General features: G+C 45.4%; 1 protein-coding gene across 1 annotated transcript in view; it reads left to right on the forward strand.

Annotated features, from left to right (window-relative positions):
* Positions 1-25,419, forward strand: part of LOC142573176 (tRNA (uracil-5-)-methyltransferase homolog B-like) — a 126,053-nt gene that overhangs the window by 23,967 nt on the left and 76,667 nt on the right. The window contains exons 4-6 of the mRNA XM_075682746.1: positions 1,571-1,693; positions 3,095-3,194; positions 10,453-10,526. Coding sequence (XP_075538861.1) covers positions 1,571-1,693; positions 3,095-3,194; positions 10,453-10,526 — 297 coding nt within the window. The remainder of the gene's footprint in view (positions 1-1,570; positions 1,694-3,094; positions 3,195-10,452; positions 10,527-25,419) is intronic.

Below are 25,419 nucleotides of genomic sequence, written 5' to 3' on the forward strand. Positions count from 1 at the left end.
ACCGCTCAGGCAGCTCATTTTTCTTTAGAGAAAAATGAGGAGGTGCTCATTGGAATCGGGTGAATACCGTAATCAGATAATGTGAGCTATGGTTATTGCTTGAAACTCTGCCTACGGCACGCCGAACATAGGTGTTTTTGACGAGAGATCTTATGATGTGTGTTCAATGTACTCACTGTCCCCTAAGCTCAATGGAGACCGATGCTGCCACTAAAGGGGTCACTATCACGGTTACCATAGGCCAATAAAACCCATTGCTAGGCTAGTTGGTACACAATTAATCAGCAGAATGGTGGCGTAGCAAAGGACGAGGGATGACACAAGCAAAACACACAGGCGCACGATATGTATGTGCACCTTTCTATGTTGCTTTCTGTCATCCTTCGTCTTTTGCTGCGCCATAATTCCGGCAATTGTACTCTGTTTCAGACATCACATGCAATGCTGTAGAAACTGTACAAAAAGTTTGGCCATGAAAATTTATCACTCCGTGCGTTCCGTCAATGCTTTGCTGCGCATGAGCAGGGTTTGCACACGCGAGCACGCACATGTCGCTGCTGCGACAGGCCGAAAATAAAAATTAAGAAGAAGAGGAAAAGAAAAACAACTAACAGAAAATTGATGTAAAATGTACTAGCAGCTGTATAGAACGGTTTGTTTGTTTTTGAAGATTAAAACTTTTTCCATCGGATACATACTGAGCCTATATGAAGAACAGTTTGGCACAATTGCAATTACTGCAATAAGTCTCGCGGTCCTCACCTGATGCCTAAAGTGCAGTATAGTCACCATACTCAGGTCAGGTGCATGCGTGCTAACTGGTCAAGTTTGAATTATCTGACGAGAACTAATTTTAGGATAGAACTGAAGAAAAATTGGGCCCATAGAAGTGCATGGCTGCCAGCGGGGATCAAACTAACTGGAGTCGAATTAACCGAAGTGTGCTGTATTTATGTAGCTAGTGAAGCGTTTTTATCAATATTGCTGGTAAGTTTAATGTAAAAGGACCTGTATAATTTGTAGATAAACTTAGGTTTTATGATGATCCCACGAGAATGAAGAAATTAAAAATTACCAGTTCTATTAAGAAGGTGAGGGGACACCCATTACATGAGCCTTGGTTGTATTATCAACACACCTTTTGTTTCATGGAATGCTTCATCTAAAAGATAGGTTTATAGTGGTAGGATTATGGTGAAAGTTCTCAAATGCCTCCGAATTCTATAGATAGCATGTCCAAGTGCTTCCGTGCTTTTCTGAGCCACTTGAGTGCTTTTTAAGTAGCGGTGATATCATTTTTAGAGTTTAAAGTGATGAGCAAGCGACCACTTAATGCTTTCAAATGGCTTGCCTACTGTAAAGGCTTTGTACAATGTGCTTTGGTTTCATAAACCTGTTCTAGAAGCTGCTTTCACTGCTCTTAAATGCACTTTTTGCAACTCCAAATCCTGCTCCAATGTAGCACGGGGGAGTGACATCACTGTGTCTGTATGGAGCACGTTGATGCTTGCCAGTGGTTTTAAGAGCGCTGGAACATAGGAGATTATTAAAAGCATGTGAAATGTTTCAGTTTAAGTACCAGGATGTGAGCAGGCACCTCCGGCGTCTGGGCCAACAGCTGCGCAAAGTTGAGGTCTCATTTCCCGAGGACCCCAACGGCCTGCCCTGCCCCGTGCGTCCCGTGCTACCCTCGGTGAGCACCTGTGACCACACATTGAGGGAAAAGCGGGACGGCACTGTCCCGCATGCCTGCCACTTGCACGGCACACTTAAATGCACCTAGTATGTGTGCTGTGAGAACATTTTGATGCAGCATGCGTTCTATGTCTAATCGTGAACCCATGCCCGCAGTCATGCGCGAGAAATAAATAAAAAATAAATACTGTTGTTGGCGTTTGGTCAGGACATATGTCCTTTGGTGTCATTTGCTAAACCACACCTCTTGATAGTCTCATCTATGTGCTTTCTCCAAAGAACACTTTCTTCCTGCACGACATAATGCGACGGCAGAACACCACAGCCACTGAGCCACCATGGCAGAGAGCAGATCTATTGGCTTGTGTACAGACTAGTGGCAAGAGCTAAAAGAAGCTGGCCATGTGAACACTCTGAATCTAGGGGTCTTAGTGCTCTAGATGCTGTAAAAATCATATACAAGCCATTTAGTTGCCTTGTAATGTTGATGACATCTCGTGATGTCTGTCTCACGGTTTGCTAAACCTGCAATCATGAACTGAAGCAGCACTGGCCACCAGCTTTAATTCTTCATTACAGGTGCATGTACATGAAAGTGCAGGGAGGGTCAGCAAAACTGTAGCTCATTTGGTATGATGCCACACAACATTCAAGGTTGTAAGTTTGCAAAGAATTTGTTCACAGGCTGGTTTGTATGTTGTTCTTGAAAGCTTAGATTGTGCAGCATGAATAAACGGGACATAAAATAACATGAGCGACGTCTGTTTTTACAACATCCATGAATACTTTGTATAGCGCAAAACGACAGGCACAAGAAAGACGACAGGACAAGGCGCTATACAAGGTATTCATGGATTCGCACCAACTAGCCCGCCAACGCATTGTGCTGAACTGCTTTTACAACATGAGCGACCCAGTTTCTGCATGTTTCATGCAGTGACATGCAGAAAACAAAGAGAGGTAGTTGAAGCAGCACACCTAAAGAAAGCTGGTGATCTCTGCATGAGTGCCCCTAGCTTAAAAATTTGTTATAAATAAACTGTAGTTTCTGATATGTATTTGTTGTTTAATAACATGTCTGCATGCGTAAAAGTTGATTTGATGATTCTCGAATGAAATAGTTGGAAGCCAGTGCCCGTAATGTGATGTCCAGTTGCGTTGCACAAACTCGTTTTAGTTCGGCTCTTACTGTTGGTGTATTGCCTTCCGCTTTCTTTCGTCATCACTTTCTCTCAGATCTGAACCGACGCATGACTGCGATCTCTTTCTGCAGTTTCAGTACCTCTTACCTTTTCATAGTCGTAGTGGGTAGCCCCTTTTCTACTGCGCTAACGCCTAAAGAATTCCATGCCTTAGTGGTGCAATCAGAGCATGCTTCTGCATACCGTTCTTCTCGCAGCCCATAATAGAAGGCTACCGCAACAAGGATGAATTCTCTATCCGTCAAGGGCCCAGTGGTGAGCCCAAGACTGTGGGCTTCCTTGTTGGCAGCCCTGGTGGTAAGTTCACCTGCTGCATTCAGTGCGAGTGACTCCCAGCTGTTACGAATAAATTTGGATTGTTCAACTTTGAGTTACTGTACACTCAGATATTTATTCCCCACATACTTCCTCAGACTGTTTTGTTTACTTCAAATGAGGTGCACTTGCTAGGGTCAAGAAAATGTGCTATTCCCTTTGGGCACTGCACTTACACCAAGGCAGTGCCTCAAAATCAGAATATGTGTTGCATACACACTTAGGCAAATGTGATTGCCCACGTATGTTGCGAAATTCAGTATAGTTCACTCCCGTTAATTTGACCTTGGTTAATTTGACTCTTCACTTAATTTGAGCGCACTGAAATGTCCCGATGAGAAACCACACATTGCCATGAAAGTAAAACTTGTTTTGTTCGAACTCGAAAGCATGCTGCTGTGTTTAATTCAATCCCCACTAACCCGCACTGGCACCCAGTCAGATGTGTAGTGGTTACTGTCAGCTTGAAAACACGAGAATTTTGGCAGTTGATGCTACTGCTTTTCTAGACTTGAAGCTGTCGTATGCAAATTTATTTTTATTTTTTAGTGGCCAATGCTTCTTCTGCCCATGAATCAATTCATTGTTGCTTGTGTTGTTTCGCCTCACGCCGAGACACGGTTTAAACGTGTTGGGGCTCTGTGCCTCGTGCTTGTTGAGTTGACTTCAAGAGCAAGGAGAAAAAGAAGACACTACAGACTACTTCAGGCAATAAAAAAGATTTGAATTCATTTATTTTGCTGTTCTTAATTCCACATTTCGCATTATTCAAAGAAACCTTGCTGTTCCATAAGGGTCAACTTAAGGGAGTTAACGGTAGTATGGGCTAAGTGTGTTCTTGAGATAAAAGAGTTGAAATGTAAACATCTGGGTATGTTTGCAGTGCCGCTATGTGGCCATGAAGTGGGTTGTGGTCTTTCTCCCTTTTTCAGTGATGATTTACTTCAGGCAGAATTCTCAAGTGGCTGCCGATTTTCCAAGTACGATCAATGTTGAACTGTCAGCTGTGCTCCTGTAGGCCCTTTTTGAGGAGTAGTTTGCTCTAGAGGAACGATATCGTGCTTCTGGTGGTGCACTGCTGTAATACAGTAGGGGAAAGCCAAAAAATGTAATGCAGTGGTGGAAATACACCAAGGACTGAAGCAAGGATGTCCTGTATCCATCGTTGTTCACACATTATGTTAAGGGCATAGAAAGAGACGACTGGAAAACGGTGAATTGCGGTTTGATTTATCGTAAATGTGTAATGGACAGATGGTGCAACAGAAGTTCCCCTGGACAGATGTATGCAGACGACACAGTGCTACTAGCACACAATGCAAGACATTTACAGACACTTGCAAATATCTGTGGCAACGCAGCGCCAAATCTAGGCCTCAAGTTAAGCACAGTGAAATTGGGAATTATGATCTTCAATGAAAAGACGAGTAATTAAGTGGTGTCAATTCAACAGCAAGTCATACCCATAGTCAAGCAATATAAATACCTTGGCGTATACACAAACAAAGGAAATGCTTACTCAAGCACCCACCAAGATAACCTGACAATAAAAAGGAAGAAGAATGCAGCGATAATGGAAGCAGATCAGTTTGGGTCCACAATAATGATGAGGTGGTGCATGGAATCTGGAAAGGAGTAATGGTGCCAGTGCGAACATTCGCAAATGCCTTTCTGTGCTTACAATCAGAAATGTTGTCGTGGTTGGAAGTTGACCAAAGATCACTAAGCCGGTTGGCTTTGAGGGCCCACGGTAAAACCACAAATGAGGCAGTGCAAGGGGACATTGGTTGTGCCTCTTTTGAAGTCAGAGGAGCACACAGAAAAATTTGTTTCTAAGAAAGACTCAGGAACATGGATCAAAATAAATGAGTGGCTAAAGCGCACAAGTATCTATGTTTCAATAGACAACCAGGAGCCATCAAAAAGAAAGTGAGAGAAACAGAGACAGCAAATCGGATGCAAGATATGGAAACAACAAAGACTATGGAGACTTACAAGAATGAGAAGGAAACAATTGCAAGGGAAAATCTGTACGATAATGTGAAGGGAAGTGCCTTGCTGTTTGAGGCTTCAGCTGGTTGCATAAGGACAAAAACATACCGGAGCAAATATTTCCAACAAGATGAGGCACGTGTACGCTGCAGCGAAAATCTGCAGACAGTTCAGCACATCTTAATGGAATACGAAGGGATTCACCCTGTGAGACCTGTACGTAACGTACACCTTCTAGAATCACTTGGATTTAAAGTGGACGAAAGCATTTGAGATAATCAAGATAACTGAGGTGGGGTGATGATGGTAGAAAAAGATCAGGGAAGAGATTGATATGACCGGATCTGTTAAGGCATAGGTAGCGGTACAAGGTAGATAAGAGAACTTTTGAGGTAGAGAAAAAAAAAGGTGAAAGAAATGTATAGAAAATTCTAAAATGAGAAACATGTATAGCATACGTGATTAACCTAAGGAGCCTTGGTGAATATTTATCACTGCCCCATTTCAAAAGGGTGCCAATAAATCATCATCATTATCGCACGTTGCCTCAAAAGAATGCAAGACCATCACCTCATTACCGCTGCTACACTGCAATTAGCTGTTGGGAATGTTGGGTGACCACCAACACGCTGTGCTCCATTCTTCATGCTGCAAAATGTGGAATGGTAGGGGGAAGACGTGCAGTGGCTGGCTGCAAAAATAGAGACTGGGATTCTAAGGAATGGGACGAATCTGCGTGGCCAAGTTCACCGACTGCTGCTACACAAGGACTGTCTGTGTTGCTGGTCCTTCGCAATTGACGACTTCCGTTAAGGATAAAAAAATTCACTCATCTGCAAGTATTGGATCGCTAACCTCCAAAGAAAGGCCTTCAACCCTGGAACTTTGGCAAGAGTGCGTACCGCTTCTTACACAGATATGTAGGGAGTAGTGCCACTTCCTATCATAGCAAGCTTCTCACACCTTATATACACGCATCCACCCCAATTCACCCTTAAACAAAAGGCCGCTATATTGCCCACATATTAAGGATAAGTGAATGGACACACTCTTGAATCAATCTGCCAAAGTGTGGGCGATGGACTACACCAACAGCACACGGATGTTCGAAGCTGAACATTTCATCATTTCATGACAGTCCTAAGAGTAAGCAAGTGACCAGCGATAATGCGTCTTTGCTGCAAACTATTGCAAAGTAAGGCATTACCATATCCTGGCTGGAAGCTTACCACTGTCGTTGAAAAGTCTATAATCATTCCATTCTACCAGTGCTAACATATGGGCAGAAACTTTGAGGTTAACAAAGGAGCTCAAGAACAAGCTAGCGATCGTGCAAAGAGTGATGGAATGAAAAATATTAAGCGTAATGTTAAGAGACAAGAAGAGAGCAATGTGAATCAGAGAGCTAACAGGAATAGCCAATATTATAGTTGACATTAAGGTGAAAAAATGGAGCTGGGCAGGCCATGTAATGCGTAGGGCAGATAACCGGTGGACCATTAGAGTTACAAAATGGGTGCCAAGTGAAGGGAAGTGCAGTTGAGGATGGCCGAAAATTAGGTGGGGTGATGAAATGAGGAAATTTACATATGCAAGTTGGAATCGGCTTGCACAAGATGGGGGAAATTTGAAATCGCAGGAGAGTCCTTCGTCCTGCAGTGGTCATAAAAATAGGTTGTTGATGATGATGATCTCAAGGTACAGAACATCTATATACTAAGCCTTGTGCACAGCAAGACCAAATCTATCATAACTGAGCGCACACACACAAGCAATTAGGCAGAAAATAGGCTATTGGACAGTGGTCACACGGAGTAACGTTAATGAGTCAAAAATGTGACAAGCCGCTGTTTCAGAGTGAGTGGCGAATATATAATGAAGAGCAAAAGACACTGATCCTGATTTAATTCAAAAGCTATAGGTTTGGACAGCTTGCAACACATTTTTAGCCCTGCGTCTAGTACAAGCACCATAATGCTGCTTGGACCGTTTCGATAAGGCATAATGAGCCCTGAAAGAGCTTAAGTGTTTTCTGCAGCTGTGGCCAAAGCTTCGTGTTGTCCGCTCAGTCACTGTTTACGATGTTTGCCGAAACAGAGGATTGCCGAGCTTCACCGATGTCATGCACATGCATTGCAAACCCGGAGGCAACAGAGGTGGCTGAGGCAAGCAATGGATGCGTCATCACATGATCAAACATGGCGGTCCAGGGGATCGCTATCAAAAGGGTTTATGCCTGAAGTAGTACTTTGGAAAGCTTAGATGTCGAGTCCACATTTTTTGATACAACAAGACTTGTTTAAAAAATTCCAAGTTCTTAACCTCTTCTGTGGTGTGCTGTGATATCCTGTAATTTTGCAACCCCAACTGTTTGCGAATTGGGGCTTCCTAACATATTCATGGCTAGTGAACTTAATTTCAGGCATGCACCATATGGCTCACTTGGGTCTGTAGGCATTTTCTCATGGCTTTGCACAAACCACTCTGTCTCCCCGCTTTCAACAGAAGACTGCTATCAAAGACCTTCGCTCAAACCAATGCCTTGTCACCCTCCTGGCAGACAAGGGCGATGCCACGATGCTACTGAACAGGACTGGTTACCGTGACAAGATGTCATTGCTTGTGGACAAAGCAACGTACAGTCGTCTGAAGAAGAATCCTACGCTCAAGGTGCAGTGTCAGCTCCAGAGGCTTCTTGTGAATGTGTTTCGTTTTGTTGACTCAGTGCACAAAGGTTTGTACTTCTCCCTTCTGTGCACTAACGGTTAGGGCGCCAGCGCTCTACAGTTTCCTGAAAATCCATAAAACCTAACGTCCTGATGCAACCAATTGCTTACTTGCTCTCTGCTTCATAAACTGTCCAAGCACCTTCATAAGGTTCTTGCCCCTCTTATTGGTAGAAGTGCCACCCTCGTTCCCCATTCTGAAGACTTATTTGTCATTTTACTCCTGACAATCAGGACGTGCTTGTCTCGTTCAATGTTGTGACGCTTTTTACAAGCCTTCCTATTTTACTCGCCGTGGAAACATGCACCAGTGCTCTTGAAGACGACTCTACCCTGCCAGAAAGGACACCCATCGACGTCCCTGATTTGAAGAGGTTCTTTCTGTTCTGCCGGGAGAACATTTGCTTCACTTTTGAAGGCACCTTCTACAGGGAAGTGCATGGGACACCGATGGGTGCATCTATTTCGGTAACTGCTTCAAATCTAACAATAGAATGGCTTGAACGTCGAGCACTCGTCTCTTTCAACTCGCTGCCCAGGGTCTGTCTTTGTTACGTAGACGATGTGTTCTGCATAATTCAGTGAGAAGAAATTTATTCATTCCTGTTGCATTAAATAGTATTGAAGCGTCTGTCCTATTCACAGTTGAGGAAGAGAGAGATGGCGAGCTACCCTTTCTGGACATCCTTGTGAAACGGGACTGGCACAATCTGGCATTTTCCGCGTACAGAAAGAGCACACACACAGGCAGGTATCTGCATTTTAGTTCAGTGCACCCGACGAACCAGAAGAGATCGGTGGTCATCTCCCTTGTCGGCAGAACCAACTGCACCTGCACAGTGCCACTAAGCCGGGCTGCTGACCTACAAGAAGTGCACCAAAATCTCTCGGCATGTGGCTAGCCGAGGTGGTTTCTGAACTCGATGGAACGCCATCTGTCTCAGCCCCCAAGACCTCACTGTGTGCTCCCAAGAAAACACGCCGCCATACCGTACATGCCCGGTGCGAGCGAGGGCCTGGCCCGCATTCTACGTGGCCATGACGTCCTGGTAGCTTGTGTGCCATCCCAAAAATTAAGCCATCACCGGGTAAACGTGAAAGACAAGCTTCTGAAAATAAAATTTCCTGGCACTGTCTACGGGACTGTGACTGTGCAGATATCGGTGAGACAGGCAATTTCGAACAGCGGTTGAAGCAGCATATCAGTGATGTAAACAATAAATAGTTGCATCAAATGCCTTGGCAGAACACGCAGGTGACTTCGGCCACAAGATTGATTGGGATGATGCCAAGATATTAGAAAGGGAAAGAAATGGACTTCAAGACACCACTTGGAGTGCCTTCTCATCCCATTGACAGATAGCACCCTCAAACAGAATGATGGAACCCTTCTTCCCATCTACCCGCTTACGTCATATTTTAAAGCCAAATAAACATTGTATTGGGTGTTGTTGGTTACATTGTGAACAAGGCTCCTGTCAGGTCAGGGAAGCCGAAACATCTTTCCTTGTATTCTTTCAGTGGTCGGTGTCCTTGTTTTTACCCTTCTTCATGATGCCTCCTGACCAGGCGGGCTTCCATCAAAAGCTCGACTTCATCTCAAATGCTGCCTTGCGTATTTTTTTAAATTTCTGATTTTTCAGAACGGTGCACTCTGTTCAGCCTTCTGTGTGACACTGCAGTCACACACATTCTTCAAGCACGACATTTGCATGATGTTCTATGCATCCCTTCTCCTTAATTTCATCGCTAGATGTATGCTTGAACAGATGTGCACTTTTTAACAGCATGTTCAAACCTGTAATGAAAACCAAATTCATGCATTAGTATGCTGTAATAGCTGAAGCAAGGCAAACGTGACAAAGTGCCTTGAATGGCCTCACTGAAGCCACTGCACTCTCCCTGGCTTGTCAAAGTATGGTACTTCATCTCTTCAAGGCTGGAGATTCTCTGTACGGTGTACGAGAGGGCTAGTGTAGCAATAGCTTGCACCAGCAAGGTGTATTAAATGAGCTAAGTTTTAAGGGGTACAGCCTGCACAACTAGCCGGAAAAACAAATTGTCTATTTTCAGCCATAGTGCCCATATTTCTTCCTTGAATATTTCATGTGCCTTTAAACTAACAACATTTTGCTATTTTGAAATTCGCGTAAGTTAAGGGCAATCAAAAATTTATTTATTTATTTATTTACAATACCTTACAGCCCAGAGGCCATTGAGTAAGTGGACGAACAAGGATATTATAAGAAATGCAAAATATACAGGTCAAAAAGGGAAAGCATTACACAGGGCTAGTACTAAAAAGCAGCAGCAAACATAAGAGCAAAGTTCACAAAATAATTGAAGTATATATATACAGCACAAATGTCTGACACATGACTCAAGAAAAATAAAATGAAGAGTTTCACAGTATCTTTTAATTATACCTTTGTTTTTGTTTTATTTTTAATGTGGAAAACTAATCAGTGGCTGAAGGAACAGTGTGACTATACCATGGCGGTGTTGTGGCTATATCTGTGCAGATCTGGAGCAGGTGGCGTGCGTCAGCCCCGAGCACATCGTTGTATGCAAAGATAGCCACAAGCAAGTTGCCAAGGTGGGTGTTTTTGCTGCAGTCTATGTCCAGCTGGCAACATAAAGAACGGCTTGTGATTTCTGTGAAAAAAAATTATGAGAGACAGGCAGAGTAGTTGCAACAAGCACTGGACATTGATTAAAAGTTTACAGAAAACAATTCCAAGGTTTGATGAGATCTTCAGAGCTGTGCAATCTTATAGCATCAAATCATGCTGTAGTGCTTGTTCTGTTTGCTCTGGCTGTTCCCCATGCTGTTGTGCTGAAACCACAGTGTATTATCATATAGTGTACCACCTAGCCTACCTGTCTTTATCATGTAGAGTTTGCACAGGGCTCAGTGTCATGCTCTCGCGCACTGGTTGAACGTTGAGGTGCAACTTGCCTTGTCAACATCATCCTTCATTGACAAGTAAAAATGGGAGGCAAACTGAAAGCACCAACCAGCCTCCTTATAGGGAACATCATCATCTATACTAACACCTGGTTGGCTCGTACCATAAATAATATCTTTCTTGGCCATCAGAGGTACAGTCGACTTTCGTTAATTTGGCCCTGCTGGGGCCGTCAAAATTTATTTAATTATCCGGCGGGTTGAATTAAACAAAATTCAGAAAATAACTCCTCAACACTGCTGATTCATTTTGAAGTATTTTGCCGATTCTATAAAGCCCCCGAATCAGATGCTTCACTTTCTAGGGGTCCAATCAAAAAAACTAACATATAAATTACATTAAAGATCCTAAACGAAGTAGAAATCTCACGTGCACCCAATTTTTTTTTAGCAAGAAAAATGGGCAAGGGTCTAATATGCAATTCACTATGGTAGCCGGTTTGCTAAAGTCACCTTCGCTGCGATGCAAAAGTGTTATGCTGTAAAAAAAACGCCGCGAAAGCGGTTTTGGTATTGTGTCCGATTGCACCGGCGCAGGCAATTTCGGTCCAATTTGCTTGAAAAAAAGGAAGAAGGCATGTGTTAGAATTAGTTAAATACAATAGTCAGGCATTGTGACCTACGATTATTGCTTGGAAATCTTCCAAGGGAAGGTAGAAAATAGACATTTTCAATGGGAAATGGCATGTGTTTAACGCATTCACTGTCCCCTGAGACAGACGCTGTCACTAAAGGGGCCACTAATGGAGCCACCTCAGGGGTCAGGTGCATACGTGTTCACTGGTCAAGTCCTATTTATCTGACGAAGGCTGACTTTAGGATTGAAAGAAAGAAAGTATGGGCCCACAGAAATGCATAAAGTAAGACCATTCGTCTGCGGGTGGTAGGCAGTTGTCTTTCTGTGGCTTGTGTGGTTGTATTGCATAATGGTTTGGGTGAGCTCAACTGTAAACACTGTTCTATTGTCGGTGATGAGAAATTCTGCTGCACCATGCATTTTTATTTATTTGTTTATTATGTTATGTTATTTATTTGTTTGTTTATGTTATCATACAGCAGGTCTGCTTGCCCAAGCAGCAGAGCCAGGGTACCAATGTAAAAACACAATGAAGAAAACAAAAACGCTAGCATTACGCTATATAAGAAACGTTTCAAAAAGAAAAAAAGAAAGTTCCTCAGATTTTGCTGAACAAAGTATGAATAGCTTCTTCCTTAAACTTCGCAAAGTAGCGACACTCTCCTCCTCCACCTTCACTCCTCATCGTTTCTCTTCCTGTTATAATCAATCGCAAAACAGCCTCAAAATATTAACTTGAATCTGCTGACAAACATTTATAGTTTGTGTCCGTGTCTTGGTTGCTTCAAAACACAGGACTTATTCAGCGCTCGTAAAGCTTGCCTGTGGACCACCAGACCCCCATGTGTAGCCTGCACAATTTGAAGGGCACCAGGTTGTGACACAAATGTTTGCTTGTTACATTTAGCATGCATGCCAGCATGGACTTTCTGCCAGGATCAAATTAGCCGAAAAATCCAGTTCATGCAAGTCTACTGTACAGGAAAAATACACACAAAACTAAGGAGAGTGCAGGCTTCTGACATATCAATTGTATGCCCTTTGTCAGGAAAGTTCTAGGACTGATAAAACATTCATTTTTTGCAATATTGAATCTCAAGAAATAGGTGTTTGAGTTTTGTGTGGGCTCAGAGTAAACATAGCCTTAGGACTTCCACACAAACTCACTAGGCAGCAGAGCTTTGTTTAGCAACCCACTGTTCGGCCCATTGTTATGTTTAGTTGATGTTGCATGAGTGACGTGGTAGACAGAAATTCTGAGAAGAGAGTTAACATTAAGGCTAGGGATGGATGGATGGAAGACTTTATTCATCGGCAGAAGGTTGGGAGATGGAGGGTTGTTGGTCGCACTAGGTGGCTGGGAGCCCCTGGCTCACGGCGACCTCTTTGGCCCGCTCGATGGCCCGGAGTTGTACTGCTGGGTCGGAGTTGAGCAGCACGGCCTCCCACTGCTCAGAAGTAAGGAGCTGACCCAGTTCTGGAGGAGGTGGGTCCTCCGTACAATTCCAAAATATGTGATCTAATGTGGCTCTATCGCCATAATGAATGCAGGAGGGAGCGTACTGACTAGGATATATGTGAGAGTATACTGCTGGGTTGGGAAAAAAATAGGTCTTTAATCGGCGCCAGATGATTTCCTGGGTCTTGGTTAAGGTGTTGTGAGGGGGTGGGTAGAGTTGCAAATTAGGGCGATAGTGGTACATTATATCATGAAACGAGACCAGCCTGTCTCTCGCAGACCTTAGGTCGGAGATGTCCACGGCCCGGCCGACGAATCCTGGGGTGCTGGTGTGGGCTGCCTCGTTCCCCGGGTTGGAGGAATGGCATGGTACCCAGATCAATTCAATCTCTCGGAGGGGACATGCGGTGTGACGAAGAAGGTAGAGGGTGGTGGGGGATATACGGCCCTTCGCAAAGTTGCATATGGCTGCTTTTGAGTCGCTGATTATCATACTGGCAGTGGCATTAGCAATCACTAGAGTGAACACAGCTTCTTCCGCTGTTTCGGGGGAGGTTGAATATATGGTTGCAGCCACGAGAGAGGTGCCATTCCCAGTTACCGCTACCAGCGCGAACGCATCGCGGGTAGGATATTCAGCTGCATCGACATAGATGGCGTTGGAGTACTGGCCTTATTTGGTGTGAAGGGCACATGCTCATGCTGTACAATGACCGTTATGATGGATGGGGTGCATATTCTTTGGAAGGGGTTTTATTTCTAACGTGTTGTGAATGTGTGGCGGGAGTTGAGCCTCAATAGGCCTCAAGTCTGAGGACTCGAGGCCTATGTTAAGGCAGTGGAGGATAGCCCTGCCCGATCAATTGCGGGTGAGGCGATCTTACTGGGAGATGATGTGGGCCTTGCACAGTTTGGGGAGAGTGTTGTAGATTCCTAAAGCGTGTAGTCTCACTGTGGAGGTTGTCTGTGGGAGATGTAGCGCCGACTTATATGCTTGGCGGATGAGACCGTCTGCCTTTAGTTTCTTGGCGGGACTAAGGTAGAGATAAGGTAGGGTGTAGGCAGAGTGGCTCAGGACGAATGCTTGCACCAGTTGGCGGAGGTCAGCCTCCTTCATGCCCTGATGTTTGTTAGTTTAGCAAGGGTCTCAGTGTTCCTACGGTTGCTCTTGATGAGCATACCCAGAAATCAGATAGTGGAGACCTCCTTTATAGGGAGGAAGCCTGCAGTTATTCGGAGGAGAGGATGGCTTTCAAGGCCCGGCGATGAACCCCTGATGACCAAGAGTTCGAACTTTTGGTGGGAGCACTCAAGTCCTACCCCCGAGATGTGTAGCTTCATTACGTCGACTGCCTTCTGCAGTATTTCCTCTACTTGGCTGTCATGCCCAGCGGTTACCCACAGGGTGATGTCATCTGCGTAGGAGTGCTGCAAACCCAGAATGGCGGCCAGTTTAGGGGGCAGTGTAATAACGGCGAGATTAAAGAGCAATGGCGAGAGAACCGCGAGCCTTGCGGTGTGCTGTGGCTGCCTAGGAGTATTGGAACGGACTTGAGACTGTATAGCATAATCTCGGCAGTCCGATCGAAGAGGAACGAGCGTATGGAGTCGAACAAGCGTTCACCGGGGTTATGAATGAGAGGTTAGTGAGGATGGCTCTTCGTGCAAGATGTTGTCAAAGGCTTTGGTCAACTCGAGTCCGAGAATGGCCTTCGTGCCCATTTTATAATCGGGGTCGAGAACATCTCGTAAGAGTTGAAGCATGAAGAGGCGAGCACGGAATCCAATCACTTTGGGGAGGGGGGGGGGGGGTGTAGGAGGTCGTGGTCTTCCATGGGATTTTGGAGGCGGTTGAAAATAACGTGCTTCATCGACTTGCCTGTACAGGAGGTGGTGGATATGGAGCGAAGATTTTCGATTGACAGGGGTTTGGCAGGTTTTGGAATAAATGTGACTCGAGCATGTCACCACGCTTGGGGGTGTTAATCTTCCCGCCAGTAGGAGTTTGTAAGCTTAGAATGATAGAAAGCTGAGCTAGTTGGTAAGGATTCATTATGCAAAAAAGATGAGGCGTGTGGACAGGACACAAAAGAAGAGAAGTGGACAACACGAACGCCGGTGTTTGTGTTGTCCACTTCTCTTGTGTCCTGTCTTCACGCCTCACCTTTTTTGCATAAGGAGTTCACAAGGTCGGTTAACGCCGATACAGAGGTGATGTCAAAGTTTAGGAGGGCTTTGTTAGAGGCCCCGTTAGAGCCAGGGGCCAAAGTTATGCGGAGTTGATTTAGTGCGTAGTGCGCTTCAGCGTCAGTGAGGTCCGTGTCAAGGGCCTTGTTAGAGAGGCTTTCGTACGTGGGGAGGGGGTCGGTGTGTGACGTGTTTAGATAGCGGTGACATAAATCCGCGAGCAGATCTGTGTCAGTGCCTTGCAATTGGTGAACGAGCCGTGATAAAGCTTCGCATTGGAAGGATTTTGATTGCATGGGATCAAGCAAATGTCACAACAAATGCCACGACTTTTTGAAGCCTAACTGTCCGTTCATGCTGTCGCAGATCTGTCCCCACTGCTCTCATGCTAGACCGAGCGTATAATCTTAGATCCGGTGCTCCAGTTTTGTGATCCTGCAATGCAGCTGGCGGTTGTGCCGTTGACCTTTCCAGTGTTTAAGAAAGCTGGCATGCTTCCCACATGGGGAGGAGTTTGGTATCTGTTGCGGGGTTAGAATCAACAGCTACCGTGTCTTTTGTAGTGGCTGAAATGTCTTATTTGAGTGTGTGTACCCTCTCGTCGAGGTCATTAACCTCTGTGGGTGCAGTTTGGTTGCATAGGCGTCTGAACTTATCCCAATCTGTGATTTACGTATGGAGAGGGAGACATTTGTGAGGCGTGTTGTTGAAGATTAAGGAGAGAACGTAGTGGTCACTGCCGAGAGTGTGACCAGTGTTAGACCAGTGGGTGTTGCGTATATGTTTGACGAGGGTGAGGCCGGGGAGGTGTCTATGGTGACACTGTTCCTTGTGCAAGTTGTGGTGTGGGGGTACTTCAGTATGATGAGGCCGAGGTTCTGGGTGGTGAGCCAGAGTTTAGTGCCTTTGGAATTACTCCTTCAATAACCCCATGCAAAGTGGTGGGCATTAAAGTCACCAGCTACGAGGAGTTGGGCTTTGGCCACTAGGCGGGTTAGCTTTTGGAGGAGATCCGGGATGCCGGTACCTTTGTCTTTGGGATAGCTCCAGAGGTTGAGAACTAAGAGATTTTGATCTCCTTTCTTTTGGTGGAGTGATTTGAAGCAAGGTGTATTCTGTGCCTGAGCCATCGATAGTATGCTGGATTGTGGTGATATAGTGCTGGAGGTGGGATCGCGGTGCTTGGGGCTGGCATATCAGGGGTATGAGATAATGGACCCAGTCTGAAATTAGTGAGAAAGAAACTTGGCATAGGACAAGCCAGGATGTATGCACTGAAAGATAAGCAGGGTACTATCATCAGAAATTTCGAAAATATAGTAAAAGAAGCGGAAGAATTCATACTGACTGGTGCAATACCCACAGGAGTCAGGATACCTCGATTACAAACAGTAATGAACAGGATACAAAAACTCTTCCTGTAACTAGCGATGAGGTCAGAAGGGCCTTGCAACACATGAAACGAGGAAGAGTGGCAGGAGAAGATGGAATAACAGTCGATTTAATCAAAGATGGAGGAGACGTAATGCTTGGAAAATGGCAGCTCTTTCTATGAAGTGTCTCATCGACTGCAAGGGTCCCAGAAAACTGGAAGAATGCAGACATTATACTAATACACAAAAAGGGAAACATTAAAGAATTGAAAAATTATAGGCCCATTAGCTTACTCCCAGTGTTATATAAAATATTTACCAAAATAATCTTTAATAGAATAAGGGCAACACTGGAATTTAGTCAACCAAGGGAACAGGCTGGCTTCAGGAAGGGATACTCTACAATGGATCACATCCATGTCATTAGTCAGGTTATCGATAAATCTGCGCAGTACAGTAACTCTCTCTATATGGCTTTCATAGATTACGAAAAGGCATTTGATTCAGTACAGGTAGCAGAAGTCATAGAGGCATTACACAATCAAGGAGTACAGAACGCTTACGTAAATACCTTGGAAAATATCTACAGAGGTTCTACAGCTACCTTAATTCTACACAAGAAAAGCAGGAAGATACCTAAAAGAAGGGGGTCAGACAGATACATAACGAAGGGGGTCAGACAGGGGGAGGCAATCTCTCCAATGCTATTCACTGCGTGCTTGGAAGAAGTATTCAAGCTATTAAACTGGGGAGGCTTGGGAGTAAGGATCGACGGCGAAAATCTCAGCAACCTTCGGTTTGCTGATGACATCATTCTATCCAGCTACAATACAGATGAATTACAACAAATGATTGAGGACCTTAACAGAGAGAGTGTAAGAGTGGGGTTGAAGATTAATATGCAGAAGACAAAGATAATGATGAATAGCTGGCCAAAGGAACAAAAGTTCAGGATCTCCAGTAAACCTCTAGAGTCTGTGAAGGAGTATGTTTACCTAGGTCAATTAGTCACATGGAACCTTGGTCATGAGCAGGGAATTCACCTAATGATAAAAATGGGTTGGAGCACACGTGGCAGACATTGTCAGCTCCTGATAGGAAGCTTACCATTATCATTGAAAAGGAAGGTGTACAATCAGTGCATTTTACCAGTGCTGACATATGGGGCAGAGACTTGGAGACTGAACAAGAAGCTTGAGACCAAGCTAAGGACCACCTAAAGAGCGATGGAACAAAGGTTCGTAAGCATGATGTTAAGAGACAGAAAGAGAGCTGTTTAGATCAGAGAGCAAATGGGTGTAGACAATATTCTAATTGATATCAACAGAAAAAAATGGAGCTGGGCAGGTTATGTAATGTGCCGGTTAGATAACCGTTGGACCATTAGGGTTACAGAATAGGTAACAAGAGAAGGGAAATGCAGTTGAGGACGTCAGAAGACTAGGTGGAGCGATGAAATTAGGAAATTTGCAGGCGCTAGTTGGAATCGGTTGGCATAGGACAGGGGTAATTGGAGATCGCAGGGAGAGGCCTTCGTCCTGCAGTGGACATAAAACAGGCTGCTGCTGCTGCTGATGATGATGAACTTGGCCAGGCCGTTATTTTCTTAGAGAGCAATTATATTTGGTGGGGAGGCAATGTGTTGGATGTGGAGCTGCAGGTTGCCCCACTTATTGTGGTACCCCCTGCAATTCCATTGCTATTCTCTAATTTGCTGGTGGGGCGCCATGTTGGAGTATGGGTGTGGGTGGTTAAGGTTGCAATAAGGGAGGGGGTGAGAGATGGGCTTTGACAGCTGCGAGAGAATCCCGTATAGATTTGAGTGAGCTTTACTTCGAACGCGGCTAGTCTAGAGTCAAATGTTGCAAACATGTGCATTTCTAGGGCAATCAGTTTGACGTTTACCTTACGCATGGTGCAGAGTTTGGTTTTATAGTGAGGCTCTTCCTTCGGGGTAGGATCCGCTGAACATTTTGGCCCCAGATTTTCTTCAGGCATAGGATCTGCGGAGTGTTTTTGCCCTAGGGGAGCCATGGTGTTGGGAGGTGGAGTAGAGTCGAGCTCCATAGTCTTAGAAGAAGGTAGCTGAGGTTGTGGTGATGGGGGTGGTTGAAATTGTAGTGATGTGGTTAGTTGAGTTTTTGGGGATTGGGGTGATGAATGAGCAGTGATTAATTGTGGTATGCGAGCTTGTTTAAGTAAGACGTTTTCCTGATGGAGCGAGGTGACTAGCTTTTCTAAGGCCAATATTCTGTTGAGCAGCTCCTCATCTCGAGCATGGTTGCGGGAGGCCATGGCCACCCAACTCACCTGCTTCTCAGAGCAGCTGCTGCTGCGATTGTGCCCTTTAGTGGTGATGGAGTGCTGGCTGATGTCCAGGGGAGGGAAAGAGGTAGATCGACTGTGGAATCTCCCACGGCTGTGACCTAGTGTTTGGGAAAGTCCTCAGAGATGGTATTTCTGGTGGGTGCGGGATTGGTGGCCATGTACTTCGCCTTTGGTTGAAGATGTGTTGGCCTGTTTGGGGTGTGGCTATATAAAGCGGTGTTTGCAGTTCTTTCCCCCAGTGAGGTGGGAGCCATTGCAGATGATGCAATTTAATGTGCACATGGGTTCCTGAGTGGGTGAGTGATTTTCACCACATCGGTGACAGAGGTGGGTCACAGGCTTGGGGCAAACATCAGTATAGTGGCTAGTTTTCCGGTAGTTGAAGCACGACTCCACGTTGCTATAGAAGGGGTGGCAGACGAAGAGACCCGTTCGGAAACAGATCGACCTGGGTACCTTGGTCCCTGAAAAGGTGATTACAATGGAGGTGGTCTTTCCCAGGCGGCTAGCGGCTACTAAAGGAACCTCTGGATTGTATCGGAGGAAGCCGTCGAGGATTTCTGACGGAGCCTCATTCCAGTAGGCATTGTAGATGATCCCCCGTACAGATACGTCTGACGGTGGAATGTAGGTGGCCGTGGCATATATTTGGTCGTCTATAATTGGAGAGATTTCAAGGTAACGTAGACGAGTGCCCTGGACTTGTCTGGGGTGCTGATAGTGAAAGTATTGTAGGTGGGGTTAATACGGATGCGGTCTTTGGCGGGGGCATCTTGGAGTGGGAGGTCGAGGACGCAACATACTACAGTAAGGAGAAGTGGTGAGCTTATTGTACGGAGTGAGAGACCTTCACGTGGCCGCACGATGACCTTATGTTCATTGATGGGGAGGTGGGGAGAGGCAGTTGTTTACGGCGCAGATGCGCGGCGCAAGCTGCTTTTGCGTGGGCGGTGATTTGGCTTCAGGGACGCGGCTCTTGCGTTGTTGAGGCATGGCTGTGGCATTGTGGTTAGCGGGTCTGGCGGAAGCGTATGGTCGGTATCTGTCATGAAGCCTGGTTACCAATTCCCAATTTTGGTCACTCAGCTGGCCTGGAGGTGCGTCTTTGCCTACAACGGTGTATTCCATGGTGTCGGGAAAGCGTGCGGGCCCGAAAGCCCCTGCCTAGTGTCGGAGCGTTAGGTGTAGTCGGGCATTCGCCAGTGCAGGTGGGGAGTGGCCCATAAATGGCCTGTTCTGGCTGGTATCGGTCCAAAAGTGGTATCGGAATGGGCGGGGCACCTTCACTCACCTTTGGTCACGGAGCAAGAAATATTTAGGAGTGGAAACTCCGCTGTTTGCTGCGACCAGAAAAGGTCACAAGCCCGCGGAGCCGTTATCGTGCTGGTGGCCTGGAAAGAAATTACCGCCGTTGAGAGCGCGCCGGAGTGACCGAAGCCGTCTGCCCGGGCGCTGCATTTTTTTTTTTTTTCGCTGTGGCCTCTACGACGCGCCGCATGGAGCCGCCACTGTATATGGCCCCGTCGGCACATACGACAATTGTGACCTTATCTGGTCGCCCGCGCTCACTCGCGCTGACGGGAGTTTCACCTCCTATATGTCTTACTCCGTGCCTTTGGTGTCGTGGCTGTATGCCACTGGCTGGGAAAAATTGCCGAAAGTAGTAGAAGAAGCAGGAGCCCATGTGAAACGCGTTTGCCTGGTACGGCTCCCTAGCGGCGATCCTAAGGCTAGAGAAAAACCCTATTGAGACACAGATCATGATTCAGCAAGCATATTGTCAAGAAACATTTCCGAGAAGCTGTGTATTTCATCATCATTATCATCAGCCTGGTTACGCCCACTGCAGGGCAAAGGCCTCTCCCATACTTCTCCAACTACCCCGGTCATGTGCTAATTGTGGCCATGTTGTCCCTGCAAACTTCTTAATCTCATCCGCCCACCTAGCTTTCTGCCGCCCCCTGTTGTGCTTCCCTTCCCTTGGAATCCAGTCCGTAACCCTTAATGACCATTGGTTATCTTCCCTCCTCATTACATTTCCTGCCCATGCCCATTTCTTTTTCTTGATTTCAAGTAAGATGTCATTAACTCATGTTTGTTCCCTCACCCAATCTGCTCTTTTCTTATCCCTTAACATTACACCCATCATTCTTCTTTCCATAGCTCGTTGCGTTGTCCTCAATTTAAGTAGAACCCTTTTCTTAAGCCTCCAGGTTTCTGCCCCGTACATGAGTACTGGTAAGACACAGCTGTTATACACTTTTCTCTTGAGGGATAATGGCAACCTGCTGGTCATGATCTGAGAATGCCTGCCAAATGGACCCCAGCCCATTCTTCATCAGGAACAAAATCAGAAACACCGTATACTTCTGTTAACCAAAGGACCAGGCAGGATTTCATAAAGGCTGCTCAACAATAGACCATATTCACACTATCAATCAGGTGATAAAGAAATGTGAGGAATATAACCAACCCTTATATATAGCTTTCATTGATTATGAGAAAGCTGTGTATTTAAATGACTCCAAAGGTTTGCGAGAGGGCAGGGATTCAATGCAAGACAATAACAGAGCTGGCCACCTGTGAGTGTCGCATACTGCTGCAAATTTGGAACATGTGAGGCAGTTACTGCTTGAAAATCACTAGGTTACTGTGCACATGATATCAGAAGATCTGACATTGAACGGAAATGTGTGTCACCAGATCTTACACAATGGTTTAGGGAAATGTACACTGAGTGCAGAATCATCCCTCACACATGATTAGGCAAATAGAAAGCAGACAAATAGTTGCTGCTGAACTATTGGAAAGGGCCAGAAGCAATCCCATATTTGTGCTAATCATCACTGCCGGATGAGAAAGTTGGCACTTCCAGTGTGATCCTGAAACGAAACAACAAGCACTGAACAGTGAAGTCATGATTCACTTCCCTCTAGGCAAGTGAAATGACAGCCACTGTAAACAAAGACAGTGTTAAATTGACAGTTTGCTCATGTAGGAGCTTGGTGCACTATGAACATCAGTCTGAAGGTCAAACAGTAAACTGAGAGGGAGAGAGAGAGAAAAAAATCATAAGGGAAAGGCAGGGAGGTTAACCAGGCTGAGCGCGGTAGGCTACCCTGCACTGAGGAAGGGGGAAAGGGGATTGAAAGAGGAAAAGGAAGAAAGAAGTTCACAGTTTGGCTGAGTTACTCACAAGCTTTCGTCGCTGAGTTACTCACAGGCACTCATACAGGCTAGTGCGTTTCAAGAAACACACCAGCGTCTTTGTGGCCTTGCACATAACATATGCATGAGGCCACGGGCCCAAGATCTTCTCCTCTGTGAGGGGCCTGCCATCTAAATGCCCCAAAGCTGTCCGAAGGGCACTCCTCTCATCTTCGTATGTGGTGCAGTCACACAGGAGATGTTTGGTTGTTTCTTCAACACCACACGTGCTGCAATTGGGACTCTCCGCTATTCCAGTTTGGAATGAGTGGGCATTTGCGAAAGAAACTCCTACTCGCAGGCTGCACAGTGACTTTTCTTCCTGTCGGTTATAACCAGGTAAGAGTTGTAATCTCATATGCAGGTCCATGGCATATAGGCACTGGTTGGTGAACTCCGGTGTGTTCCATGAATATGGGCAAGACTGCTGAGGTGCTGCGCTGCATCCGTTCTTGACAGTGGTATCGAGGTTCTTTCACATTCACCTTGTGCCCCACGGGCAGCTTTGTTGGCACTTCCATTGCCGCAGTAATGTTGCAGTGCCCAGGCAGCCACTGAAATACAATGTTGTAGCCTCGCATGCTGGCATGTCTTTCGCGGCTGTCGGTCCCTCTTTCTGTGAATCAAGTGTATTGAACCCTCATACAAGTATCTTTACTGTGGAAGCCTATGGAGTACTGTCTGCAATTAAACACATAAAGAAATTAAAACTAGAGAAAGCAATAATATTCACGAACTCGTTAAGTGTTGTAAAAACACTAATGTTTTTAAGAAAAGACAAAAATCCTGTTTTTATGGAGCTTTACTCATACTTGTGCCATATTTATTAATCTCATAGACATGTGACAATATGCTGAGTTCCTGGCCATAGATGCATCGAGGGTAGTGTGCTGGCAGACCAAATGGCCACATCAATTACATCGCAAGCTATTGATCCTGCTGCTGCTAATCCTGCCACAGATCTTGAGCATTTTGTGTGAACGAAACTATGAAGCCACTGGCAATGCTTGTGGGACATTGAAACAAATAATAAGCTCCACTTGATTAAGCCAAAGTTAGGTTCTCGGTCCTTGCTTACAAAAATTCTGCCATCTCAGAATGGAACACACATACGGTACTCACAATTTTCTGTTGACTGGCAATGAACCTCCAACTTGTGGTAGATGTGAGAGGCTCAACATCCTTCACGTCTTCGTGGAGTGTCGGGAAGCCGAAATAGGGAGGAGGAAACATTTTCCTCTAGCATATCACTATGGTGTCCCTCTCCAATCTCGCTATGTTTCTTGGTAAAGAACCACTTTTTACCACCAAAGCTGTCCTAGGTTTCCTGAACGATGTGGTCTCGCATGTTAATAGCCCAGTAGTTTCGTGGCTCATCCTCTCTCCAGAGGATGTCGCTGTGATAGTAGTCCTTGCATAGCACACGCCTTTAGGTCCTTGCGATTCAAGGGCTCTGTTAAGGCAGTAGTGCTTTTTGTAAGTTTTTTTTTGCCTGTGACAAATTTTAGTATATTGTAATTCTTTTGCAATGTATCTTTGTTGGGCTTGTCATGCTTCATAGTCATCGCCATAATTTATTACATGTAGCTTTTAAGCCGCTTTACAGCCCTGTCACATTCATTGCTCGTAATTTATCGCTTCACTTTGAACTCATTACCACTGGCCTGGCGCTCTTTGGTCATACTCGGCCCTTGCGCCACAAAACACTATATTCATTATCATCAATGTCGTGGCCTTTGTCCAGTGCTTGATGGTGGTGCAATTGTATCACTGCTACCAATTGTTCAAGTGAGCTGTGGCGCAGAGTTGATCAGGGCTGCCTTTGAGCCACAGAATATCACCCCATGATTTGGTAACTGTTGCTGTACCTGTAGTACTGCAGGACAGAGGGCAGGAAGTTCGGACAATGTCAGTGTTGTGACACGTAGTTCGGTGGTGCTGCCCTGATCTGTCATCGATTGTTGAGTGGTTCTTGTTTCACAACGAAGTGATGCCGCAAACTGCTGTATGGCTAGCCAAGCGCCATATTTCTGCTCTACTACATTCCCCATATTTAGCAGATCTGTATCCATGTGGTTTCTTTTCCTATGTGAGATACGCACTGAATGGGAAGTGCCTCAAAGAAATGGTAGTGATTCAAACTACTGTGACTAATATGCTAAAGAGCATCTGAGATGTTATCTCTGCATGCTTCCATGTTCTCCAGAAACAGTGGCAGCTTTGCATATATAGTTGAGGGGGCTACTTTGTTTATTTGGGTATAAGGCAGCCACAGTTATAAGGTAAGAGTGCAGTTGGGGTACCCAAGAAAAAGAAATTAAGTATGCACACTAATATACGGTGACATACAGTAGCCAACGAAATATTCAGACTCTGCAGGGATTGCCCAAGATATAGAGTACAGTGGAATCTTGTTAAATTGAATTGGCTGAACCTGAACTTCTGGGTTATTCGAACTGATGCTGCCGTCCTAGCTGTCAAAATATCTGTATTTCAATGTACGAAAATGCTCAGCAATTTGAACGCATATCTGACAGTTAACTCGTAACATACTGTGTCACCGACCATACTCTCAGTTGCGCGAGCTCCCGTGATGGTGCCTCCGACCCAGCAGTGCAGCCGCCTGCCGGCTGCTGCTCCAAAATTTCCCTTTGCAAGGGATCTGTATTTTGGCGCATATAATGTGCCCCAAAAATTAGAAAAAAAATTTTCAGTACAGTCGGAGTGTGGGTTAGTATATGCAACTTTTGCCTTGATGTGTGGCTTCACAGCAGTGAAAGTTTTGCATAGAAGTGTCACCTGCTGACGTGACGCCACACTTCTGGACCTCGTCACTCGTGCGTTGGCTCAGTGTACATGCACCGCCTACTGCAGCGCTGCAAGCGAGTTTTCCACTCGTTGAGCTTCCTTTAATTTGAAAACATCTTCGGGCCCCTTCAAGATTCGACTGTAGTTGGTAGATGAATGTGGCGTGGCATTGGTGAGCAGCTCGCACTGTATCTCTGTCCAGATAGAAGTAGCTGCTGGTTGGCCACTGATAGGATGGTGATTGTGTCTGCCTTGAGATGTGGGCTTCAGGTAGAGAGACCTTGATGACCCTCATGAATACTAATTATTTGAGTCACTCTGTTATGGCAGCCCATGTCAGGGATCTTGGTGCTGGCACTAAATGGAATGCCCAAGGTCAGCTTTGTCATCTTTCAAACGAGGGCCTTTCAAGATGATTTATATGTGCTGGCCGTCGTCAGTACATCACGGGTGGTACCGCAGGTGTGACATAATTACAGTGGAAACTTGTTATAACAATGTAGCATTCAAAAATCAAAATAACTTATTTAGTTGAATGTAGGTTGAACACGAATGTTGGTCAACTCCTAACATAGAACTCGG

This window comes from Dermacentor variabilis, chromosome 2 (genome assembly GCF_050947875.1).
Source record: "Dermacentor variabilis isolate Ectoservices chromosome 2, ASM5094787v1, whole genome shotgun sequence".
NCBI lineage: Eukaryota > Metazoa > Arthropoda > Arachnida > Ixodida > Ixodidae > Dermacentor > Dermacentor variabilis.